General features: G+C 34.3%; 1 protein-coding gene across 3 annotated transcripts in view; it reads right to left on the bottom strand.

Moving 5' to 3' along the window:
• LOC110102378 (zinc finger CCCH domain-containing protein 28) overlaps window positions 1–18,003 on the bottom strand; it is a 34,909-nt gene extending 16,906 nt beyond the window's left edge. For 2 of the 3 annotated variants that reach the window (XM_020830706.2, XM_020830704.2), the window contains exons 1-13: window positions 17,651–18,003; window positions 17,448–17,540; window positions 17,216–17,261; window positions 16,876–17,057; window positions 16,693–16,785; window positions 16,497–16,542; window positions 13,177–13,234; window positions 12,657–12,748; window positions 5,192–5,258; window positions 4,701–4,792; window positions 3,847–3,904; window positions 3,314–3,405; window positions 3,058–3,202 (exon numbers count right to left, since the gene is read on the bottom strand). In XM_020830706.2, coding sequence (XP_020686365.1) covers window positions 3,098–3,202; window positions 3,314–3,405; window positions 3,847–3,904; window positions 4,701–4,792; window positions 5,192–5,258; window positions 12,657–12,748; window positions 13,177–13,234; window positions 16,497–16,542; window positions 16,693–16,785; window positions 16,876–17,057; window positions 17,216–17,261; window positions 17,448–17,540; window positions 17,651–17,883 — 1,257 coding nt within the window. In that variant the 5' untranslated portion in view covers window positions 17,884–18,003 and the 3' untranslated portion in view covers window positions 3,058–3,097. Of the gene's footprint in view, window positions 1–2,226; window positions 3,203–3,313; window positions 3,406–3,846; window positions 3,905–4,700; window positions 4,793–5,191; window positions 5,259–12,656; window positions 12,749–13,176; window positions 13,235–16,496; window positions 16,543–16,692; window positions 16,786–16,875; window positions 17,058–17,215; window positions 17,262–17,447; window positions 17,541–17,650 lie in introns of those variants that run through there. The other variant, XR_002303794.2, reaches the window with a different exon arrangement.
• Window positions 18,004–22,060: the final 4,057 nt, after the last annotated feature.

Genomic DNA, 22,060 nt, shown 5'->3' with positions numbered 1-22,060 from the left:
GGAGAGCAATTTCAAGTGTCTTACAGGCGGGTGTACAAAATAAGTAGGCAAAAATATTATGCTTCAAACATGATGAGAGATTTATACTGGGACATAGATGCAAGCATCGATCCCTTCAAGTATTGATGGCCAGCGAGGGAGAGTAGAGTGGGGATGAGTTCGAGGAGATCATAGAGGAAATGACACATTTACATCTAGACGTGATAGAGGTGTCCTTAAACTCCGTGGTGGGATTCACTCCAAATCACACTTATGAAGATGAGGGGCAGATCGGGAAACAACCAGTGGTGGTTCTAATGGACGACAATAAAGCTACACATAACTTCATCTCGAATCGGGTCGTCGACCGCTTGAGGTTGCAGTTGATGAAGACGTAAAGATGTGAGATGATGATGAAAACGAGTAAGATAGAGAGGAGTAGGGGAATATGTAAGGGGGTGGTGATGAACTTACAGGAGTTCAAGCGTGGAATTTAAGGAGTGTTTGTTAGAACATTTACGAGCCCCTCGGGAATGAGATCTCCACGAGCAGTTGTATGCTTTAACTCAAGAGGGGGACAATATGGTGTATCTGGAGAAGTTTGAGCAGTTGTCCGGAAGGCTAAGGGGAATTTTCGATGAAGGGTTGGAAGAGAATTTCATGAAGGGGCTTAGGGAAGACATACAAGCAGAGCTCAGGGTGTTGAGACCTAGAGGGCTGAGGGAAACTATGGTGCTTGCTCGAAGGATGGAAGAAAAATATCAAAGGAAGAAGGCCGGCCATAGCAACACCATGGGAGGGGGCTTATAGGAATACATCTACGACCCTAACAGCTAGGACCCATACGATGTCATTTCATAGGGAAGTGTTGAAGGAGATGAGCACATGAGTTTGTCCCCAGGGAGAGCAATTTCAAGTGTCTTACAGGCGGGTGTACAAAATAAGCAGGCAAAAATATTATGCTTCAAACATGATGAGAGATTTATACTGGGACATAGATGCAAGCATCGATCCCTTCAAGTATTGATGGCCAGCGAGGGAGAGTAGAGTGGGGATGAGTTCGAGGAGATCATAGAGGAAATGACACATTTACATCTAGACGTGATAGAGGTGTCCTTAAACTCCGTGGTGGGATTCACTCCAAATCACACTTATGAAGATGAGGGGCAGATCGGGAAACAACCAGTGGTGGTTCTAATGGACGACAGTAAAGCTACACATAACTTCATCTCGAATCGGGTCGTCGACCGCTTGAGGTTGCAGTTGATGAAGACGTAAAGATGTGAGATGATGATGAAAACGAGTAAGATAGAGAGGAGTAGGGGAATATGTAAGGGGGTGGTGATGAACTTACAGGAGTTCAAGTGGTGGAAGACTTTCTTCCCTTGGACTAAGCGAGTACGGATGTGATTTTGGGAATGAAATGGTTGCAGATCATGGTTGATGCTTAAAATAACTTAGGAAAAAGATGGCAGCTAAACATAAACGAGAAGTGCAGTTCGAGCTCGAGGACAAAATTTATTTGAAACTGAAATCATACCAACAGAAGACATTGGCCAAGAGGAAGAATGAGAAGCTATCACCAAGTTACTTCAGGCCTTATGAGGTGACTGAGCGCATTGTTGCAATAACATATCATCTGAGATTACTAGCATCATCATTAATACACTCAATATTCCATGTATCACAACCGAGGTGTGTTATCGGAGATCACACACCCTCTTTCTCACAACCTGCGACATAATGGAGTGCATTTGGGCAGTAGCATATCGTTTGAGATTATCAGAGTATTGATACGGCAGCAAGAGTTGGGGGCGTGCTAGGCCAACCTAGCCAACCGATCCAGCAAGAGTCGAAACAAACGCTAGGCCGAATGAAACCTGGAGCAGGAGTATCGACCTCCCTTGTGGGCCCCAGCAAAGCTATGATTCATTATGTTAGGAGGAGAAATAAGAAGGGAATTATTTAGAGAAAGATTTCCAATTTGAAGAGGGAATTATTTAGAGAAATATTTTCAATTTGAATTCAAATAAGAGAAAAAATTAATTATTAAAATATGGCTGATTTCCAGAGAATTAGGAGAGCTTATTTGGGGCTAGTTATTTTGTATTAGGGATTATGTGTGATTTATGTTTTTTTTTTTTTTTTTTTTTTTTTTAAACAACTTTTTTTTTTTGTTCTTTTCTTTGTAGGCTTCCTAGCAGCATCTAAGTTTTTTAGGAGAGCTGATCTACCTATTAGACCTTTCTAATATGTAGATCACTTGTATCTTATTTTTGCATTGAAGTGATAATACAAAATCAGCCATTGTTTTTAGTATTCATGCAGTTTTCTACTATTTTTTCGTTGTTTTTCTTTCCAAGGCATATCAGCCCTCGTTTACATATTTTCATAAATGCATTGGAAAAATTAGATGCCCCACCACGGTCACATTCTATTTTGAATTTAAATCCACCTCTTTTCAGAGAGACGTTAAACTGTTAAAGGCATTGGAAGCAAAACTGTTCCCATAACCATCGATCTTTCAAAGGAAAAGTATCCTAATTAAATGGTGTTAAGATCTTCGAGCATCCAGGGTAACCTAATTTTAAATAGGTAACCAAGGATTCTCTCAGAAAAAAATTTTGCAAATCCGTATTTTGCAGTTGGAGCATTTTCCATTTTTCATGCAAAATTTTCCATTTGCTATTACCAGCAAGATAGTACTTGATTAGAGGAAAAATAAAATATATAAAAAAAGATGTAATTTATGTCAAAATTTGTAGTTCGTTAATAAGAAGCTTTGAAGCAAAAGCCCACTCCCAAAGCACAATAAAATTATAGCTTCCAAAAAGAGCAAAACAATGTTTGATGGATGTGATTTTCCAAAATAAGTCCTAAGGCTTTACCAAATATTCTTTGGCGGAAATTCAAAATTTGCATGGATTGGTACTATATGGTGGCACTAAGCAGTGACAAGAATCAGAAAATGAAAAATGTAATCACTTTAGCAGAGAAGCTTCTAAGTTTCATGCAAAAAAGAATAACTTAATTTCATATGGTAAACTAGATCAGTGAAAGAAATTTAAAAAATCAAACCTAATAATAAAATGGCTGCAGTTCGATCCTGCCTAGTGCTCTATTTCTCAGCACTGCGAGTGTGCGGGTGATAAAAACGACAATTGGTTCGATGACAAAGTCCACGACGAAAATCATGACAAATTTCAACTTGATTGTCAACAACCTATCAATTATGAACAAGAATATACACAAACATCAAATATGAACAAGAATAAATAGATTATAGGTTGCATAGAAAGAAATCATAGATTCCTAATGCAACCTCTATACACACCTTTGTTCGTGAATTTGGATGGGCGAATTTACAGGAATCTCGCTGACAAGCTTTTTTCAAAAAATCCCTGCAAACGGATACCCTTTTTTGTTCTGCGTGGACATAAATCATATGTAAGAAAACAGTACCAGCAGTGAATAAGTCAAAACAATGGTGCAATCTCTTTAAAGAAAATGTTCTGTATAGGTTGACAATTGAAGATTATCAGAATACAGAAACGTAAGGACTAATCATACGCTTGGGGATGCATTTTGAAAGTTAGACTGACAACAGGATGACGTGTAATAATCCCCCATCAAGTTAAAATGACCCTGTAGCAGGAGCTGGGAAACTATTTATAGAAGTATTTTTTACCATGCTGAATAATACTAATCTCTCTCTCTCTCTCTCTCTCTCGCACTTTTTTCCTCCTATCTCCATGCATTTTTTTTCTTTCAAGAAAGTAAATATTTCTTTCCGTGATTTGGTAAACGCAACAAACTTTATTTACCAATAAAATTTACATATAGAGGGGTTTACAATTAGAACCGTACCAGTCTCAAGTGAAGAACCGTGAAGCTTAACAAATGTTTCATGCTGCTGCAAATAAACCTACGCACATAGCCCCACGCATACAAATGAGAGAAACTGAGAAAGTTAAAATCTTATGGGAAAAAAGAAATACGACTTTGAAACTAAATCCCAATTAAAATGCCAGAATACAGGATGACTATTACCATTTAAAAGGAAGGAAAATACTAAATACATCCACCATAAACTTGGAACCTAAATACAGAATAATAATGAACTTTCTGCTCTTTGGATGATAAGAAAGTTTAAACTTCCTTTGACAGCAAGGTAATTTCAAATATTAATAATTTCAAACTTCCCTTAGCATCTTGTGTTGGATAACTTGATAGCATATATACAATTCTGTTAAATCTCAACCTTACGATCCCAAAGATATCCACGGCTGTGAACAGTAATCAGTGGGAAGACTACATGGATTGCATTAATTCCTTCCATTAATTTAGGAATAATTATATTCATGTTATTATAAGAGTTATTTGTTTCCTTATCGATACCCCTTGTATAGATCTATAAATAGGGAGTAGATTGCTTAATAAAATTTAAGTTTTTCACTCTCAGATCCTCTTTTTTAACAAATTCTAAGCACGTAACCAATGAGAAAGTGCTCATTTCTAAATTGTAGCATGGTTATGATTGATCTTCCATTCATCGTAGTGTGGCAAAACAATTAATTCCCAAACTTTAACAAAGTAAAATATATACCCAGAAAAAATAAGGAAGTTGAGAAAAAAAATGCAATAAAATTTGCATATCAGGAAGAAGGGGCAGTTTTTTTTTTTTTTTTCTTTAAATATCTTAGAAGAATTTGTTTATGTACCTCAGATTGTGGAATGAGATGGAAGTATTTACAATGGTCACGGTTACAAGCATTCTTCAAGAAGTCCTTGCACACTGGTACAACGTCTTGATCTGCAAGTGCATAACCACAACATCAGCAAACAGTAACTAACATTTTAAAAAAAATTTCCTTTATAGACGCTCCAAATCGGGGCTCCACTTAAAATAATAGTAATTCTAAACATATTAATAGTTATACAAAGGCCAACGTGCTTTGGTCTATTTATCTTTCATTGCAAGAAAATGACCTCATTCAGTACCATATTTGACTTAAATCTTAACGAAACACAGCTTATGAAGCTTGTGCACTTATAGGTGATCATTTTCTCTATTGTAACTTCTTCATTTAACATATGAGATATGGGAACAACCCTTTCCTAATATTAAACCAATAAAGTTAAGATAGAGAAAAAGAAAGCCTTCCCTTTTCTTTAAGAAAGCTCATGAAATTTTATGATAAAGTAGACATACATAAAACTGTTGCATTTGGGATTGCGCCATTTTCCAAAAGTGATAGTCCATGATGTTGTAACTGACCCTTGAAAGAAAAAAGGAAAACAGAAGTTGATAAAGATAATTGAAAAAGACCATTAAAAAAAAAAACTAATACAAGGAAATAGGAAATACAAGTAATCTAAAACCAGGGTAAAAAAATCATCACAGCATAACTAGCTTTATCACAACTACTTGAGAATAGCACCATGAATCTTATTAAATCTCAGCCGTCCCTTGGCCCTTAATCCCACGGTCAGTATGGGGATCCATGGAAGGATCACCTGGATCACGCCGATCTCCTTCCACATTTGGGTGGCTGATCTAGGAAAGATTATATTAGGGCAATTATGCATGAACTATAGTTATTTATTTCTTTATTAAGATATCTTGTATAGATCTAGAAATAGGGATAGTTTTGAGCAATAAAATTAGGCCTTCTTCTCTCCAATTCTCTGAATTTAACAAATCCAAATTAATGATGCCTCGAAACTGTGCATTGCATAATGCCCTAATTCCCAAGAAATCCTTTTTGCAGCACCCCTAACTATATTTCCTTTGGCTTGTTAAAGTCATTTCCGGTGAACTTTCTCCAAGAATCACATTATAAACTTGAAAATAGATTTTTCTTCCTTTATAATAGAAAATAATCTATCTAGAGGCATTACATCCAGTGTAACAATAAAGATATGTTTTTCAAAATAAAATGTGATTCCAAACAATGAATTAAATGTTCTTCAAGAATTTACTTCATTCAATATCATACGTAATTACATAAAATGACACTACCATCATCAAAGCGAGCTATCATGATCCATATTTAAACGTCGGTTATAACTTAAATGGAGCCCCTCAGTGTTGGGGAAATTCATGCTCGCTTCTACTGAGCAGATTATTTTTAGAGCCCTATTACTTGCCAAAAGGCATTTCCATGAATTATGATAGCAAGAGAGTTTTATGTTTATCGTACTTATGCAAACTTGAAGACAAAGTTAAAGAGATTTGGATTCTTATGTGGAAAGCCCATAGATGAGGAAAATGGGTCTCCGCCCAATAGCAAAAATCAACTTATTTTTGAAAATTGCTCAAGGATTGGTCAGCTCCAAGCAAATAGAGGGACTTCAATATATGTTACCAATTAGGCAAATAAAATCAGATGGCAATAGAGGGACCTCATAATAGCAGACCCATGTGTTGGATGAAAATACAATAAAAGGAGTAGCAGCAAGGCCAAAAACATCCTGCGAAATGACAAAGTGTATGATAGGAAATACTTGAGTTCGCAAGTAACCCTAAGGGAATACTTGAGTTCGCAAGCAAACCTATCACTAATTGGAGATAAAACAGCGAGAATTCAGCCAAAATCTGGGCGAAATCAGCCCCAAATAACTAAATTGCAATAAGGGAAACAAAGCAAAAGCAACACGAAATCAAGATACAAGTGATCCTCAATTCGAGAGGAGGATCGTCTCTCCCAAATCTCTAGACAAGAGAGTCTAGAGCCCAAAACACCCAAGAAACTCCAAGAAGAAAACAATACTTGCATGCCCTTCCCTACCCCTTACCTCTCCTATTTAAAGACTTTTCCACCTCCTCAAATCTTTCCTAAAAATAATTTTCAAATAAATTCAAATCCCGTGGACCCCACCCTTAGGCGGTAATTTAATTTGGGCAAGAAAGGAGGCGAAATTGCCTCCTTTGGTATACAAGAGCCGGCCCATGATGGGCTGGCTGAGGCGGTTCAGAAGGAACCGCCTCAAGAGGCGGTTCCAAAGGAATCGCTGTATCAGTGTATTGGTGTCTCCAAATTGTGCTAGCATACGGATTGTAGTGCATTGATTAACATAGTTTTAAAAATCGTGTTGTCATTGACTAGACGCAATAAACGAAACCTTTATTGTCAATGAATGCATCGATAGAGATACCAATTCACAATGAGTGACAATGGATTCACAGTAATTATCAAATTGTTGAAATGAGCAGCACACTGGTCGACATGTAACAAGTATAATTCCACCAACAAAGAATTCAATGCGTAGCATGATCATCGTGACAACTGAAGGTCCCTTCGAGGCCGCAACAAATTTACGAAGATAGTTGTAAAGTTATTGTAGAGAAAAATAACTCTTTTAAAAACTGTTATCGGTATTATACATATTTTCTTTTTATAATAAAAATAAAAAATAACTTTCTTACTGCTACTATAATTTAGCAGACCTTGTTGTAAAATGCAGCTTTCTCACTACAGAAATTTTTGAAAAAGAATAATAGCCAAATAGAAGTGTGTAGTTGGTCTGAAAAACAAAGCACTGAGAAAGCTACTCAAATAGACCTTATAACAAACAGTAAATCAATCAATTACAATTGGTGATAAGTGGTGTACTCATCATCAGCATGTTGCAACAAGCATCATGTCTTTTGTTAGTGTAAAAAACAAACAATATGTGGGTCTATAACAAGAGCAATAAACAATAGCACATTTTCAAAGGGATGAAAAATTCTCTAACACAAAATCAAATAGTAAATCTTACAAATGAATTTAATTTGAAACTTGCTTATGTTTCTTTGGACAGTCATTTTGGTCCTTAAAAAGATTAACTTTCATATTTATCTTTAACAAACAATCGAGATCAAAGCCTCCCATGATCAACTTTCATTGAATGAGCCATTCCTCTACGTTAGAGCATCCAACACAACTCTCTTGAAATTCCCAATGATGATTTGATGACAGCGATTAACGATTAACGCTGTTAGTAAAGTATTAAAATATTGATATAAATATCTCACATTATAGGCGACGATATAACAAGAGCATTCATGATGATAATTAAATGAATATTTGGTAGATAAATTGATGAGAACATTTCTACAAAAGTCTCGCAGCCTCTTAAATCAATCCAACAAAAACAAACAACAATGTCATGCCAGTTTTATATGGATCCAAAGATATTAAAGATGAACAATTTATGAAATAATTGAGTTTAAGAGGCATAATAGTTTGCTAAGTCTAAACTTTCCAAAGTGATATGCATAGTGATGAAAGCACACCATTGGAAATAACGGAAACTAACATATCTCTTGCACGTAGCAAGACCCGATAAAGAAGATATATCTTCACCATCATGTTTCAAAACATATCAATTGTTGCTAGATGTGTCTATTTGACACAACTCAAAAATTCAAGGTTAGGGTCAACTAGCTTTGCAAACGGGTCCGGTTCATGTTCAAGGATTTGACCCATTTGAAAAAAACAGGTCAGGTCCGGGTCAACCCGCTCACCTGAAGTTGACCCTAACTGACCTTTTCCAACGCCTCCTTAACTCCTCGATCTCCCGCTCCTCTTTGGTTCGCACAACTCAGAAGAACTAGAGTCGGGCTGCTCTCTCTCCCGTCTCCTCTAACTCGAAGCTTTAAAAGGAATCAATTCTCAGTGATGACTGTGGCTACAAGAAGAGGCGTCGTTGCAACTATTCGCAATAGGTTGGTCTATCCAAGCAAACAGAGATTAGATTTATTCCATTGTCATTGTTTCAACAGAAGAAATACTGTTTTTTAGTCTTTAATATCTTGTCTTGTGTGCTTTTTTGTTTAGGTATTTCCTGGTTTTTTATGTAATTGATGGAAAGATACATGCATTTGAAATATGCATGCGCAGTAAGTGAATGTATTGAAGTAAGAAGATTGATGAGAATGTGAGGTTTATTGTGACTGCCCTTCAATATGTTGATTTTGAAAGTGCTTTTATTTTTCAGATTCAATAAGTTTATGGATGACTGCTGCTTTTAATCCTGGTAGAAGTGTTTGTTTTGGTAGATGACAACACACTTTACTGGATATCTAATAGTTCTAGTTGAGCAGGTTTCACAAACAGGTTGGCGGGTCATGTCGAGTTGACTCGGGTCGGATGTAGGTTGGGTTCGGGTCCAAGAAAGTGACCCGTTTTTCAAACGGGTTGGGTTCGGGTTGGTCAATTAGTGTTGGAACAGTTCCGGGTTCGACCCAAACCCAATCTGTGACCAGATTTTGACAACCCTAACTGTCGCCGTTCCTACCACAGCCCTCTCACCCAAATGGGATGGAAACAAAAAGGGATCAAGTTCATCCAACCGAACCAATTTGGCTCAATTGAGCCAATTCAAGGTTGTTTAAGCGCTAATTCAAGTTATCCAAGCATCAACAAACATAATACAGCATGTTGTATGAGGTTAGACCATGCCATTCTAAGCTTATTTAAGTGCCAACAACTGAACTAAGCTAAATTGGGCTCTAACTCAATTACTCTAGGTCATCTTAAGACTCACGCACGCCTCACAGCAAAAGTTATTTTTAATCACATAGGTGTTTTTACAATCCATAAAAGCTCCATTTAACCCTCATTACACCAATATATATTAAAAATGAACACTAAATATCTTTCAAGAAAAATATGCGGCCGTCAGTCTAATTAAAAAAGTAGTTATAATAATGGTGAAAGTAATAGTTATTGTAGCAACTGTTCATTCCTGCTATGAAAGAAACTTGCTAACTTCATCATGATAGAATGATGTTGATGCAATGGCAAATTTTTAATTAGATAACAATAAAAATCCAAGTTTTTAATTACACGGTGGAATCAATGATAATGGTCAATAGGAATCAGTTTTGGTTGATAGCAATCAAACATGTGATCCTAACCTTTTTTCGGCTCTCAGTCAGATAATATGAGATCCTGAACTTTTTTCGTTTACTCCAGAGCCAGAATAAAGGATTTTGAGCCTAAAAATGGACTTCACAATCACCTCTATCAACATACGTGTTCCTTGTTTCTCAAAAAATACTTGTATTCATAGCATCACCTAAACTCTCATGCACAACTCAAAACCACTTTTAGACAACGATCATACGCCCACACAATCAGTTTTCACAAGCTCTCAACAATAGTCATTTAAAATTCCTTCACTTCAAGAAAAAAAAAGGTTTTGTTTCTATAACTAAAAAGACTAATCCTTACCCAGCCAATGAAAATAATCCTTCCACCAAGTTATTTATCAAAACAAATATTCAACTCAAAAAATTTAACTTCATGAGATGCTTGGTTTACTAGCATCAGCTATTTATTGTTGTGTTAGTATGAAACGATGGCTGTTTAATATGGTAAAGCCTATAAATAACAATTAATTTATTTCAATCTTATTTTGTATAAATCTAGCTAATAAGATTTTAAGATTTTAGTTTTTAATTATTTATATAAAATATTAGATACTAAAAAGGACAATATATATATATATATATATATATATATAAGTTCGCCAAACAAAGAGATAGATATAGTAAGGATTTAGTTCAAGTGAAGTGCATTAAGAATGAAGATCAAAAAATGCTTTTATTAGAAGAGGATATTTAACAAATGTTGATGAGAAATTTTGCTAAGCTTTTCAAAGATTGAGAGAATATGATTGACTTTAGTGACCTTAGAATCCTAAATGAAAATAGATATTTTTGTTTTTATTGGCCTACTAGTAAAATCAAAGTTAGAGAGGCTTTAAAGAAAATTAAGTGTTAAAAAGCTGTTGGACTTGATGATATGTCAATAAAAGTGTGAAAATGCTTAGGAGACTATGGAATTCTTTGGCTTATTAAACTTTTTAATATTATTTTGAAGACTAAAAAATTGTCAAATGAGTGGAGAATGGGTGTGTTAATTCATATTTTTAAGAATAAAGGTGATGCATAAAATTGTGTGACTTATAGAGGAATTAAGTTAATGTGTCATACTTTAAAACTATGGGAGAGAGTTATGGAGCATAAGTTACAACGTGATACTAATGTTTCTCAAAATCAGATTGGATTCAAGCTAGTAGGTCTACTATGGAAGCTATATATTTATTGAGAGATTCGATGGAGAAGTATAGAGAGAATAAGGAGGATCTACATATGATATTTATTGATTTAAAGAGCATATAATAAAGTTCAAAGAGAAGTGCTATGGAGAGTTATAAGATAGAAAGGGGTTAATAATGCTTGTATTCAAGCCATTAAGGATATGTATACAACAATTTTTTACTTATGTTCAAACACAAGGTGGTTTGACTAAGTATTTTCATATTTCAGTAGGATTAAATCGAGGATCGGCCTTAAGCCGATATCTTTTTGTTTTAGTCATGGATATTCTCACTAGACATTTGCAAAAGGTTGAAACCCTAGGATATGCTTTTTTCTAATGATATTCTTCTTGTTGTTAAGACTAAAAGGGAGTTGAAGGTAAATTTGAATTATGGAGGTCAACCTTAGAGTCTAAAGGTTTTCGTTTAAGTAGACATAAAACTAAATATATTGAGTATAATTTTAGTAATAATAAATCTAGTGGGGCAATTGTGAATTTGGGCAATCAAGTCATTAATATGAATACATGTTTTAGATATCTTGGGTCTATTATTCAGAGTGATGGTGAAATAGATGGGGATATTATTAGTAGAATTCAAGTTGGAAGCTTCAAGTGGAGGAATGCATCCGGCTTATTGTGTGAAAGAAAAGTCCCTCTCAAAATTAAAGGAAACTTTTTACAATATGGTGGCGAGACATGCAATGCTTTATGGCACAGAATATTGGCCATTAAATGATAAGCATAATATTATGTTAAGTGTTGCAGATATTAGGATGCTCAGGTGGATGAGCGGCTTTATTCTTAGAGACGGGAAACGAAACGAGTATATATGTGAAAAGGTTGGAATAGCTCCAGTGGAAGATAAGATAAGAGAGAGTCACCTTACATGGTTTGGTCACATAAAACGGTGGCCTTACAATGACTCAATTAAGAGAGTAGATGTATTAGATTTGGCTTATGTTAAGAAAAGTAGAGGAATACATAAAAAGACTTGGTTAAAAAAATATTAGAAATGATCTTTTTTATTAGATTTAAATGATAATTTGACTCTTAATAGGACACAATAGAGAAAAAGAATTCATGTAGCCCACCCCAGGTAATGGGATAAAGGCTTGATGTTGTTGTTGTCGTTGTTCTGCTAGCATTTCTATCAAGATAATATCGAACGAAAACAAACTAAAAAAGTTACAAAAATAAACAACAATAATTTACTTAATCAATCAAAATACTTTATTATATGATTAACAAAGTTACATATAACGCTAAGGAGAAATTGATTTTAAAAATGTTTTTATTAAGGCAAAAGCATATATAGTTATTAATTATTAATATTCTTAAGTATGGCATAATGGATTAAATGATTAAAATAAATATTTTTAAATTATTTTAACTCAACAAATAATCAGTAAAACTAGCTGAAACAATAAGATTAAACAACCGTGCTTCTGAAACCGAAAGTCTAATGAAGAGATTCAAACCTAAACTGAAACAGATTGCCAAAATTTTGGTAAATATCTCAAGTCTCAGAATAAAAAAACTGCGACCCGCTTGTTGCATATTATGGAATCTGTAGATACATACCGTTGCATGTGAATCAGGATGAGCATATTTACAAGAACGGCGATTACAGGCATTCTTCAGGAAATCCCGACACACTGGTATAAATTCCTGATCTGAAAGTGTGCAAATCAAAAGTGAGCAAAAGATAGGCAAAATTGTTCAGTGTGGAGCTCCAGCATCTCAATCATCTAAGCTAATAATTCCCAGTTAAGTTATTCTTGGGTTTTTCAAGCAAAGGGAAGCATGATATTCATTTTTTCAACAGAAAAATATTCACTGTAACAGATTGATTGACTGTTCAGAATGAGCAAACTCGAAAAAACTATAAAATAACTATAACAGAATTGCTATCTTTTGTGCCAAACAGTCCACGAGAAGAATTTAAGATGAAATAAGTGCAAAAAGAAATTATACTCCGGCTCCTCAACAGTAGGCATACCATAATGCCAAAAAGAAACAAGAAGCTGTCTGGAACTAAAAGGTTATGATACTTCAATTGGAAAGAGGCACGCATTATAATGTTCTGTGTATAGAGTTGTACCATTTCCTGGTTGAGTATAACTTGGAAGCTTAACTGATGATCCAAGATATTGTAAAGCCTTCAAACAAAATGTTAAATAAAGGTTGTTACCAAAAAAAAGCAAAGGAATTTAATTTTTGAAGAAAAGCATATGCCTCTACAAACAGCATGAGTATATAAAATGTTAAGGAAAGCATGCTAATTTGAACATTTTGAGACAAATAGACACGAGACAATTGTATGTAATCAAAAATTCTTTAAATATAAGAGCACGAAAAAGGAGTTCAAGTGGAGCATTTATATTAATTAAGAATATTACATTCATTCTCGTATGTTAAATATAAGAATGAACTTAATTGCTCGAGATTAGAAGGGAGATAACTGAAAAATGATAATAATCATGATAACCATCAAGTAGATCTTGTAGTAAAATAATTGTTTCTCAACATTGCAATCTATAAATTTCTTTCAGCTAGTCAACAAGGTAGAACATTTTTTATCCTTCCACGAACAATGCAGAATATTTGCTGGCGTGACAAATTGCCCAACCAAATTGTGGCACACCCATTTTTTTGAGTATGGATTCGGGTTTGAAAAGAGATAATTTAAAAGAAATGAAGCAAGGACGCTTCTATAAATTGATTCATCATCCAAATTTGATAGTGAAATTAGGACCATCCAAATGTCCCATGATAAATTTACATGGTAAATTCAGTGGTGCAAACTGCATAGTGATAACCTAGAGCAATATGAACAAACTTTGTTGGCCAACTAATTTAATCCCTAAATATGAATGAAGATGTTGTTGAACCACCAAAGTGTTGCATAATTAATATTATGATGGGTTTTCTAAACATTCAATTGTCCACGCATTTAAAACAATATCATTCAACACAAATGAGACCAAATTTGCTCGACACCATCATATTGATATGAAACAACAATCCATCAAGTGATGCAACGTGTACTTACAATCTATAGGGGCAGTGAAAAACCATATAAGGTAAATTGGAGAGAAAATAAGGCATGACTCTAACATATCCTTTCCGGTTCGTTCAATTACAACTTCCATGCCCAATTTTGTATTCTTTTAAAAATCATAGTAAAAGTTCTCACTCAAAATAGTGGATGGAGGTCACTAAATTTATTTTGTTATCTCTAAATACTTCCAAACTCCATATGGAGATTTCTTGTTGTTCACATCTAGTGCTATTCAGTTTTGGCAAAATAGAACAAAACAAAATGGCCATAGAAGATAAAATGTTGATGATCCCAACTCACATATTCTCTAAGCATAAATGTAGTTCCATTCACTATGCTACAGAAACCTCAAATCTAGTATTATTCGCTCCTATATATGCAACTCAAGCACAAGTTGTTGAGTTGTGTACTAGACTAAAATAACTCACATATTCTCTAAGCATAAATGTAGTTCCATTCACTATGCTACAGAAACCTCAAATCTAGTATTATTCGCTCCAATATATGCAACTCAAGCCCAAGTTGTTGAGTTGTGTACTAGACTAAAATACCTCATCCAAGTAATAAGAATTAGAGTTCCAAATGGGCTCATTCGAAAAAGCACTAGTTAGAGCATGATGATGAAATCAATTTAGAATACATCGCAATAATAACATTGTCAACCCGATGGTTTCAAACTATTATGTCAACAATATTCTTTTTTACTCTTCACCAAATATTTTGGATTGAATTCCTTCAAATTATAACGGCCAACAAAAGGAGATTACACTATTTTCAATATACTAAGGTAAATCTAGCACCTACTCACTTACTTATCACTTCTTTTTCAGATGATACTACGTCGATATGTCCAAAACATGTACAATGACTTTCGTATTGAAAATTATTGTTAATCACTATATGATCCTCAAAATATTGTTCAACATCAAGAGTACAAAAAATGCTTTATTCTTTCATTTGGTTGAAAATCTCAGACTAAATGCTGGAAATTGATAAAGATTCAGAAAGATCCTTGATCAACTTCTCAAGCAATAGGCATTCCTCTAATAGGACAATTACCATTTAAGTTAATTGGAAAGATTTAAAGTCTTATGAGACAAAACAAAATTGAATTAATGGTGTTGTGTGCTCCCTAAACTAATAATATTATGGAGGTTGGATGTAGGATCTTGATGAAAAAAAGCACCTTGAATATTTGGTTAGGGCTTGGGGTGACATTGGTGAAGTTGTGTAAAAAATCAGAGAGATTATGGATTGATAGTTGATTATTAAATAGCTCAAGTGATACAATGTTGTAAGGAATAATTCTTGAAGCTTTTGGTTTGTTGTGATTTGTTATGGATCTTAGGTAATACTTGTGTTAGGTGTACCGAAAGGTAGCGAGGGGCTAGTAGGGTTTAAGAGGGTTGTAAAGAGGGACTAAGAGTGGTAGAGGGGTTGAAAGTTAGCTTGGGTAAGTCAAAACAAGAGGGGATCTAGACTAGGATTTTTAATGTGGGGATTAAGGTTTGGTGTAGAAGTGCTTGGTGGCTAGTGAAAGCTATGAGCATGTTATGGTATGCTCTTACTAGGTTTGTGGATAGATAATTATAGGCAATAGAAGTGTGTGTAAGTTATACATATATTTTCATCAATTGTGGCAAAAGTGCAACTAAAATAGTTGAAGGGAAATCATCTCCATGTCCTAACACGAGGTATAAATTTCTAATAAAATATATTATTGTTTTAATTTATTCTACATAATTTATTATTGGCTTACCAGTGTTCGTACTTTGTCCGAATTGTAGCACAAATAGAATCCTAATTACGGTGATTGAATTGCAATTGTTGGTTGATTTTGTGTGGTTCATATTTCTCTCTAAATTCTTAGAATTTACTCAATCGTTACATCATAATTTGGGTTATAATCTAGTATTTATTATTTGCATTTCCAGAAAACAATTTGCTGGTGTATTGTATGTCTTGTGATCTACAAACCATAAGTTCCTAAGTGTGAATTAAATATCATTCTAATTGCATTAGAAAAACCTAATACTATTTTTATGGTATCAAAAAGTTTCGTTGCTTGATTGCCACTATATAAATATGTAATCTTGTCACTGCAATGGCCACAATTTTCTTCATTGCACGCCACTCATTTCTTTCCCCCAAAAAAATCTGACCATACTCTGAACCATCCATTAGCCAACTCGGGCAATTTCACTGCCTCACCTGCTCTAGGAAGGGAGGTTACCTATCACTCTCGTAATTACTCCTACTTGCATTGTACAATAAAAAGAAATCTAGACATCTGCCATTTTGTTGAAGGAACAGAAGAGTAAAAAATTCGGGGGAGAAGAAAATGTGAATGTTAGTATTACCATCGGATTTTTAGTGTCCTCCATGCCCATTGCCTTGAGAAGTGACCTGCAAAAGCATAATGACACCAGTTAGACCCCACATATAGAAGCTAGTCTTTTATTGGGAAAAAAATAGCGGGAAAAACTTTCAGTTGAAGTGATTGGGTCTGAAACGGGAACCCTGGGTAAGTTCAAATAAGAATGAGAAAGGATGTACTCCTGGATTTGAGCCGGAGGATGGTAGTAAGGGCAAGTCCGACCGCGAATGCACTCGCCACGAAGTGAGTCGATGCAGGCTATTACCTTACCTCTACAGATACATGAAGCGGTAGTGAGTTTAAGGAATTGTGAAGAAAGAGACAACAAGGAGAATTTGGAATCGATGATGAAAGTAACACACCGCTCGATGGCGACACCGGAGGGGGGATGGGCGAACTTGCAGTCGATCTCGGCTCGGCGGCAGCCGCTGCGGATGAAATCTTTACAGACCTCGACTGATAGGTCGTGTAGCCGACGCTGTCTGGGGCTGGATTCAGCATTATCACCGTCGTAAGTAGGGCTCTGGGAAGGTGATCGCTGGCGCTGGCGATGATGATTAAAATAGTTAAATAAAGAATCGACAGATGCCATATAAAGAAAGATAAGTGGTTATTGTGTGCGCCCGTAACATCTGTGAAAGAATAACGAAAAAGTGTTTTAAAAAATGAGCTCTTTGCAAAAGCGCAAAAACGGGTTCTTACCATTAGATGTTTGGTGTCCTCCATGCCAATTGACTTGAGAAGAGACCTGGCGGAAGCACAATGAGTGGGTTAGCCCACATAGTCTTTTGTTATAAAGTGGTATGTATGTAAATTTCCCAAAAAAAAAACAACTCCTCAATCCGAAGAAGTTCAAAACAGCTCACTCCGCACGTAATAATCTCTTCAATCCGAAACCCTAAAGAAGTTCAAATAAGAAAGAGAAAGGATGTACTCCAGGATATGAGGCGGAGGATGGAAGTAACGACAGGTCCGGCCACGGAAGCACCTGTTGTGCAATGAGTCGGCGCAAGCTATCACCTTACCCCTAAATATCCATGAAACGGTTGTGATTTTGAAAAATTGTGGAGAAAGGGACAAAGAAGGAGAGGAGGATGAGATCCAAGGGATTTGAAATCGATCAATAAAGAAACACACCGCTCGATAGTAACGGTGGAGGGGGGGTGGGCAAATTTGCAAGCAATCTCAGCTCGCCGGCAGGCTCTGCGGATGAATTCTTTACAGACCTCGACAGAGAGGTCGTGTCGCCGACGCTGTCTGCGGCTGGCCTTGGCATTGTCGCTGCCAGAACTAGAGCTCAGGGAAGGGGAACGCTCGCGCTTGCGACGAGGCGATAACGAGGAGAGATGAAGAGAATCGTCGGACGCCATAAAGAGAAGAGAGAGAGAGGCGGCTGTGAAGTTTGCGAGAGGAGAACGACACAAAGAACCGGTGTGGAAGGCAGGAAGGGCAATGGTTTTTTTTTTTCTTTTTGTTGGGAGGAGTAGGGAGGGGGGTGGAGAATTTATATATATATATATATTTTATATCATATTATTCATATATCTAATATCTAAAATTTTAATATTTCATATTTATTATTTATAGATAATTTTAATATCAAATATGTCACTCTTATATTTCATTCATACCATCTATATTATCATATAATTATTTTAGAAAACGATAAGAAAGTCATTTCAAACTAAGCCTTGATCATGATTATAATAAAATTTGTATAAATTTTGATTAAAGATAGGATTATTAAAGTTCTTTTTGTGAGAGCATAAATTATGAATTTTAATTCTTTATTTATCTAGGCTAAGAACGTGATTAGCGGTTTAAAAAAATAATTAGATTTGTTACCATAAAAGATAAATAATATAATTAAAACAAACTTATAATCGAGAACATATACTATTTATATTCACCTCATATATCATGTACAATTTCTTCCTTCAATTATTCAAATTTTCAAATAGGTATACAATCATTTCATTATTAATACTATTAAAAATTATATATTTTTCAGTATAAGTAATCAAATAATCATTCATTTAAGAGCCCCCCATATGATTGCGGAAATGATCCAACACAATCTTCATAAATGGGAATGTTCATTTGACCATTGTTGTAGCACTTGGCAATATCAAACCAAATTTTATAAGCATGAACATCAAAAGTAAGATATCATTTTTCTTTGTCACCATCAATCTTTGTGTAATCTCTACTTTTTTTTTTAAATTTATGAATGTATCACTAGATCTCATATCAATGATAAAAGTCTCAATTTGATTATTTAATATAATGAGATTTTAATCTTGTTGCATATCGAAACATTCATAGCGATAAAGAGATATAGAGTTTAATATTCTAACTTTGCACGAATATCCAACACGCACAGATAAGAGAGAGAAGTGCAAAAATCATAAGTTACACCATATTTTTTACATGAAAAATCTTTTAAAAATAAAAGGTAAAAGAAATATATTGAAAAAAGGGAAAAACTATGGGGTCTCACCCATGTAATGCCCTCGGATCTAATTGAAGGATTAAAACTTTAACACAACCATAAAGTAGAAGTGTTATAACTCAAAATTTTGAAAACTGTATTTTGGCCTATAGCAGTCAAAGATTTATTCGAGAGTTGTTATAAGCTCAAATCATAAATCATCTTATCCATAACATTTCTATTATTTTACTTTAGTTTTTTTAATTTTTTCATAATTTTTAGACACATGTGAAATTCATTAAGAAATCCGCATCTAATGGTACAAGTGAGGGTTTTAGGAGCGTCAGGTGTCTGTTTTGCAAACCAATTTCATTATAATTTTTTAAATAAAATAAGTTATTTTATGAAAAAATTTCTATAAATTTTGAAGCCTAATATGTATTTATATGAATTTAATATTAAAAATTGATTATAATATTATTATACTATTATTAAAAAATATATATATCTAAAGTCACTTAAGTTTAAAATTATTTAAAATCCCTTAATTTCTTCTCATTCATGTTAACATAGAAATGGTTTTGAGGAAAGAGAAGAAAAGGGAGGAGAGAGAAAAGGGAAATTAGGTTTTGGCAGTCGTAAAGAGATTTTTATGTGTCGGCCCAATTGGAAAATTTGCTCGTCTCGAGGTAGGTTACATTTTGCCTATTTCAAATTTCAATAATTTTGTGTTTTTGATATTTCTTAGCTCAAATTTATATTTCGTTATTAAAAATGACAATAACTTTATTTTAGTAAAACTTTAACCGTGTAAATTTTTTATATTTTGTAGAGATTATGATTATGAATATTTTGAGTATATTCTGAAAAATTTTGCCGGGTGATTTTGAACAAACATAGATTTTTTGCTACTCAGAATTTTATTTTGACATGTAAAAATATTGCTTCAGTTCAATTAAAACTTCTGAATAATGTTTTACACAATTTGTGATAATTTGGTTATGTTTGAAAATTATGAATTTTTACTCAGTAGTATTCTTGTTGTCTACCGTTGAGACATTTTGATAATTTTTAAATTCAGTCCAATTATACTTTAATTAATGAAATATATTAAAAATATATGTTGTAAAGTGTTGTGATATTATGTCGGCACCAATGGGTGGCCTAGGTAGGATTCTGTTAGGCCGGCGCCAGTGGGGGCCGAGGTGGGACTCTATTATGCTGGCGCCAGTGGGCGGCCGAGGTGGGATTCTGTTATCTCGGCCCTAGTGGGAGGCCGATGTGGGATTCTATTATGCCGGCGCCAGTGGGCGACTGAGGTGGGATTTTGTTATGTCGGCGCTAGTGGGCGACTGAGGTGGGATTATATTATGATGTGTTTGCTTATAATTCAATTCAGTTTAGTATTTATTTAATTATATTTAATTTCAGTATATGATTCAACATAGTGTTCTCAGTTCTTTTAGTTTTGGTTATTGATTTTTGTTTTAGGCTGTGATAGCCTACTGAGCCGTATTAGCTCATTCCTGCTTTTGCTTTTGTTTTCAGGCCCGAGAAAGGGTAAGGAGCGAGATGAGTATAGTTGTGATAGCAAGCTATGATCTGTGCTATATGTATGTTTTAGTTAGTTTCTATTTTTGCAGTCTTTACTTTTATTTTTATTGTGCTCTTTGTTGTCAAGCACTGTTGTATATAGATTTCAGATTATATATATTTTGGATGATATATAGAAAAAATATCATGTTGAGATTCAGTAGTCTTTTGGTTTATATAGCATTCAATAGTGACTCTGTGTAGTATATAAATTGAAATTTTTTGATACGGTATGACCTGTGTGATATCGGGTCATATAGGTTCGGGTTGTGATAAGAAGAAACCAAAGCTAAGTAATATCATAAAATAATAATACTAAACTAACCATCATTTTATTTCATTTTACAAAAATTACTTTATAACCAAGTCTTTTTTTGGTCTATGATAGACCAACGACTAAGCCAGTGGATTTCAGATTATATATATTTTGGATGATATATAGAAAAAATATCATGTTGAGATTCAGTAGTCAATTGGTTTATATAGCATTCAATAGTGACTCTGTGTAGTATATAAATTGAAATTTTTTGATACGGTATGACCTGTGTGATATCGGGTCATATAGGTTCGGGTTGTGATAAGAAGAAACCAAAGCTAAGTAATATCATAAAATAATAATACTAAACTAACCATCATTTTATTTCATTTTACAAAATAACATATACAATAATCCAATTTACATTTGATTTATATATCAAAAGAATTATTATTGAATGTCAAAATGATTTAAGTGTTCAAAACCAAATGACCATGTCCTTATCTCTCTCTCTCTCTCTCTCTCTCTCTCTCTCTCTCTCTCTCTCTCTCTCTACTCTGTTGGGCCATTTACTTTTTTTTAAATGTCAAAAAAGTTATAGGGTGAGCACAACTAGCTCATTAGATTTCTCTCACGAGCATATCACATGAATCAATATCTAAATAAAATAATTGTAAAAATTTATTTAAATATTTAATAATTTAGTAAAGAATAAACAAAATTCTAGCATAATATGATTCTTTAGAGTAACTGGAGTGTACTCGATTTCAGGGTATTGCTTGTACTTTCATAGTTTACTTTTATAGAAATATCAAAGATGTCAAATAACACTTACTATCAAAGTTTTACTTGCACTTAACTTTCTCTTTTTATCAGAGTTCATATAAAGATTTAGAGTTTATCAGGACTGGTTCATAATATCATTTATGCTTGATTCATCAAATTATTAGAGTATACAATTCATGAATAATATTGTAGATTGATAAATTCCAAGTGGTAGAGGGAGAGAGTTTTTTTATCTTAGCGATGCACGAATATCCATCACATAAATAGATTATGCTCCAAAAAAATTTAATTTACTCTAGGTTGACTGTAGAGGCTCCATGGAGCTCAAAAAGTATCAAAATTGAATCTAGAACATAAAAAAATGGCCATGATGATCCAAAAACATATGAATCAGAATTTTTAAGCCAAAAATCAGACTCAAATCTATACAAGAAACCGAACCAACCTGCCAACCACCATCAGCAGCTAAAGGTGCTAGCGT

The sequence above is a fragment of the Dendrobium catenatum genome, unplaced genomic scaffold (genome assembly GCF_001605985.2).
Source record: "Dendrobium catenatum unplaced genomic scaffold, ASM160598v2 fragScaff_scaffold_1099, whole genome shotgun sequence".
NCBI classification, from domain to species: domain Eukaryota; kingdom Viridiplantae; phylum Streptophyta; class Magnoliopsida; order Asparagales; family Orchidaceae; genus Dendrobium; species Dendrobium catenatum.
Note: the sequence above shows the minus strand (reverse complement) of the source record. Positions and strands in the feature narration are given on the sequence as shown.